The 3473-nt window shown below is 51.7% G+C and overlaps 1 protein-coding gene across 1 annotated transcript; it reads left to right on the top strand.

Annotated features, from left to right (window-relative positions):
- The first annotated feature begins 1260 nt into the window (after positions 1–1260).
- On the top strand, positions 1261–2208 carry LOC149526157 (olfactory receptor 52M1-like). Its single transcript, XM_089775419.1, has 2 exons — positions 1261–1929; positions 1978–2208. Exons 1-2 carry the CDS (start codon positions 1261–1263, stop codon positions 2206–2208), a joined length of 900 nt encoding a protein of 299 aa, XP_089631545.1.
- The last annotated feature ends 1265 nt before the right edge of the window (positions 2209–3473 follow it).

The raw sequence follows: 3473 nt of genomic DNA, 5'->3' as shown, positions 1-3473 counted from the left end.
CCATCCACTCCTGGGTCAGCCTGTCTCTTCTCTAGGATTCCATCTGCACTGCAAGCTTATTTCGGAAAAAGCTATTGTGGAAGACATCCTCCGGAATAGCTCATTTTGCAATAGAGCAGCCACACTACAGGGAAGACTCCAAATTAGTCCTAGTGTGGACGCTCTATCTTGATTTAGATGCCACAGGAGGCACTGGGGAGGAATAACTGAGAATGATCCTGGACAGAAGCTATTTCGACATAGCAGCAGTGGAGCATCCACACGCCGGCTTCTGAAAGAGTTATTCCTTGTGCAATGAGGTTTACCATTGTCAGAAAAAGACCTCCGTTATTTCGATTTTCTTTCAAAACATCTCAATTGCTGTGTGGTTGCTAGTATTGTTATTCAGGAATAATGGTTCAGTGTAGAGGGACCTAGCAGCAGTCAGTACCAGGTTTTGATTTGTATCTCCTCTCCCACATGTCCCCTTTTTTGTATCTTCTCTAAAATAAACAGTCCCAGAGTTTTCAGTCTGGCTCAGAAGGGCAGCCTGCCCCATTGCCACAGCTGGTCTCAGGAATCTCATTTCTCCATGTTCTGCTCTTCCCATAGACAGTTTTCTGCTGCCACATTGCCTGGAAAGACAGAGGGACCAACTCTGAGCACTCAGTCCATGCAGACCAGTTTCAATCCCACTTTTAGGCATCTGAACGTCATGTTTGTTTTGGCCACGGCAGTGAATCAGCAGGTGTTTCCATTGACCTGCAATCAGCGTCACCCAGGGGTTGTCCCTCAGGGCGTCCCAGAGGGGTTTGCCACCAGGCACAAGTCTTTGGTTTTCCCACTCCCCGATTCTGAGCGATCAGGCAAACAGAGTTGCATTAGGCAGGGACTCTCCTGCCTCGGTTTCACTGTGTTACCAAGCAATGGCGGGTAATGAGTGTCCGTATTCATGATTCTCCCTGCTTCCTGTCAAAGTTTCCCACACCACAAGCTGCAAGGATTGTTAGCCCAGGGAGCAGCATCCAACATGGAATGGACCCTTGCAGGGTCAGTTGTACAACGTGAAATTCATTGACTAACAAAAATAACATTTTCAGATTGTGAAGAGACTGATATGCTTCCCCCATGAGCAAAGCCTTCATTAGTGCGTTCTTTCTCCCTCCAGGCACGTGTACTACAAGTGTTATCTTCAATCCTGGGCGCACGGAAGTCAGGAGCTTGTACGGTGCGTGTAGGACACTGTTTTGCCTGACATTGGGACACCTTCTCCCCTGGGCCATGGCACATTCCAACACAACGTACTTCACCAACCCCTCTATCTTCATCCTGCAGGGCATCCCTGGTCTGGAGGAGGCCCATGTCTGGATCTCCATCCCCTTCTGCGCCATGTACATCATAGAAATCTTGGGGAACTTCACCATCTTGTTCATCGTGAAGAGGGAGTCAAGCCTCCATGAGCCCATGTACTATTTCCTCTGCATGCTGGCTGTCTCCGACCTCACCCTAACTACGTCCATCCTGCCCAAAGCACTGAGCATCTTCTGGTTCAATGCCAGGGAGATCGATTTCAGTGCCTGCTTCACCCAGATGTTCTTCCTTAACTGTTTCTATTTGGTAGGTTCTGGAATCTTCATGGCCATGGCGTTGGATCGCTACGTGGCCATCTGCCATCCCCTGAGACATTCCACCATCCTCACAAACCCCGTAGTGGCCAAGATTGGCCTGGCTGTGTTGCTGCGCAGTGGCCTCTTCGTCTTGCCTTATACTTTACTGGCAAGGCAGTGGCCATATTGCAGAACCAACGTCATCCCCCAGCCGTACTGTCTGCACATCGCCGTGGTGAGCCTGGCCTGCGCCGACATTCGTGTCAGTAGCTACTTCGCCCTCAGTGTGACATTGTGTGGGATAGGTCTGGATGCGCTATTTATCGCCATATCCTATATCCACGTCCTCAGGGCCATCTTCAAACTCCCCACAAAGGACGCCCGGCTCAAGACATTTGGAACCTGCAGCTCCCACCTGTGCGCCATCCTCGCCTTTTACATCCCTAATCTTTTCATCACACTCATAGCCCGGCTTGGCCAGATTTTGCCTCTGCACTTCCACATTCTTTTTGCCAACCTGTGCATTTTGATGTCACCTACGCTCAACCCGATCATCTACGGGGTGAGGACCAAACGGATCCGGGCCAGGCTGTTCTCCCTCTTTACTCAAAAAGGGATCTAAGGTTTTTCCCGGTGCTCTGGCTCAGAGACTCAGCTCAGTGAAGGGCTGGTTGGTGAGACAGTGCTGGGGCCTCATCCCTGAGTCACTGACTGGACAGAGAAATCACCAGTAATCTCATTCCTGTCCTCCCTGGGCTGTGTCAGCAGAAGAAACTGAAGACTCCGTCCGTGTACAACTCTGTAGTTTGAGGGGTAGGCAAATCCTTTGTCCCTAGGACGAGTCCTGGAGTAAGAAGAAGGGCTGAAGAATCAGCCAGGGGCCTGGTCTGAAGGTTGGTGAGAGAGGGAACAGTGCTCTAGACTTTGTTGAAGCTGGGTGAAAGAGGCAGGCCCTGCTCACAGCACTTGGCTAGGATGGGGCTGGTGTTGAAGAAACGCTTGTTCCCCAGAGGCACTAGGCAGAGGCCGTGAGCACCAGAGCAGCACGTTTAGGAGACAGCCCAGTAGCAACACAGTCCCCACAGGTAACAGGGACAGAGCAATGCAGGGCCAGGGCAGGGTCTGACGTGACCATGTGAGGGAGAGCAGTGATTTGATTGAACTCCCATGCAGGTAGGTAAGATCAGAGGGTGGAAACCTGACATGTCAGGAGTGAGGTGTGTCGTGTGTGTCTGTGTAGAGCAAAAGTTCTCTAAAGGGGCTGCACTTTTCTGCCCAAGGGGCGAGTGGAGAAGCCTGTCGTTAAGAAAGCCAGCCCATGGCAACGGGCACACGTGTGTGAGTGTCTGACAGAGGCAGCTGGGTACGAGGACCTGGCTTCATTTGCAATAAGGTTCCTTCTCCCTTTATCTGATTGTGTGTTCATTGGGGATCTCTCAGACTCTACTTCACCAGCTGCTTGCACAGAGCCCATGTAACACACAGAGGAGGTCCCGTGCACAGCCAAATGGGTAACAGCTCAGAGCCAGTGTAACACAGGGGGGAGCCCCCCCCCACACAACCGAATGGGTAACAACATGGTAAGAGGTGAGCAGTGCGAACGGGGGGCAGAGTCACATCTTCCATGTGCCCATAGAACATATGAAAGACCATCTGGGGTCCGAGCAAAGGCCCATGGAGCCCAGCGTCCTCTCTCCACACAGACTGGTGTCCGGAGGAGAGGTACAGGGAATCATCATCCACTGAGCCACCTCCACAGAGCAGGGGAGCATCAAGTGACCAGAGAGGATTTGTGTTTCCCTTGTCTCATCTTTTCTAGATCTCCCTGTCTATCCCTCAGCAAGTTTGCAGATGACACTAAGCTGGGGGGAGAGGTAGATACGCTGG

This window comes from Pelodiscus sinensis, chromosome 1, assembly GCF_052426305.1.
Source record: "Pelodiscus sinensis isolate ZL-2025 chromosome 1, ASM5242630v1, whole genome shotgun sequence".
Taxonomy (NCBI): domain Eukaryota; kingdom Metazoa; phylum Chordata; order Testudines; family Trionychidae; genus Pelodiscus; species Pelodiscus sinensis.
Note: the sequence above shows the minus strand (reverse complement) of the source record. Positions and strands in the feature narration are given on the sequence as shown.

Bases quoted from the DNA above. Each gene is read 5' to 3' on its own strand.
- LOC149526157 (XM_089775419.1), top strand. From the start codon at position 1,261: ATGGCACATTCCAACACAACGTACTTCACCAACCCCTCTATCTTCATC. The intron at 1,930-1,977 runs GTCCTCAGGGCC...GCCCGGCTCAAG, and splicing joins TCGCCATATCCTATATCCAC to ACATTTGGAACCTGCAGCTC.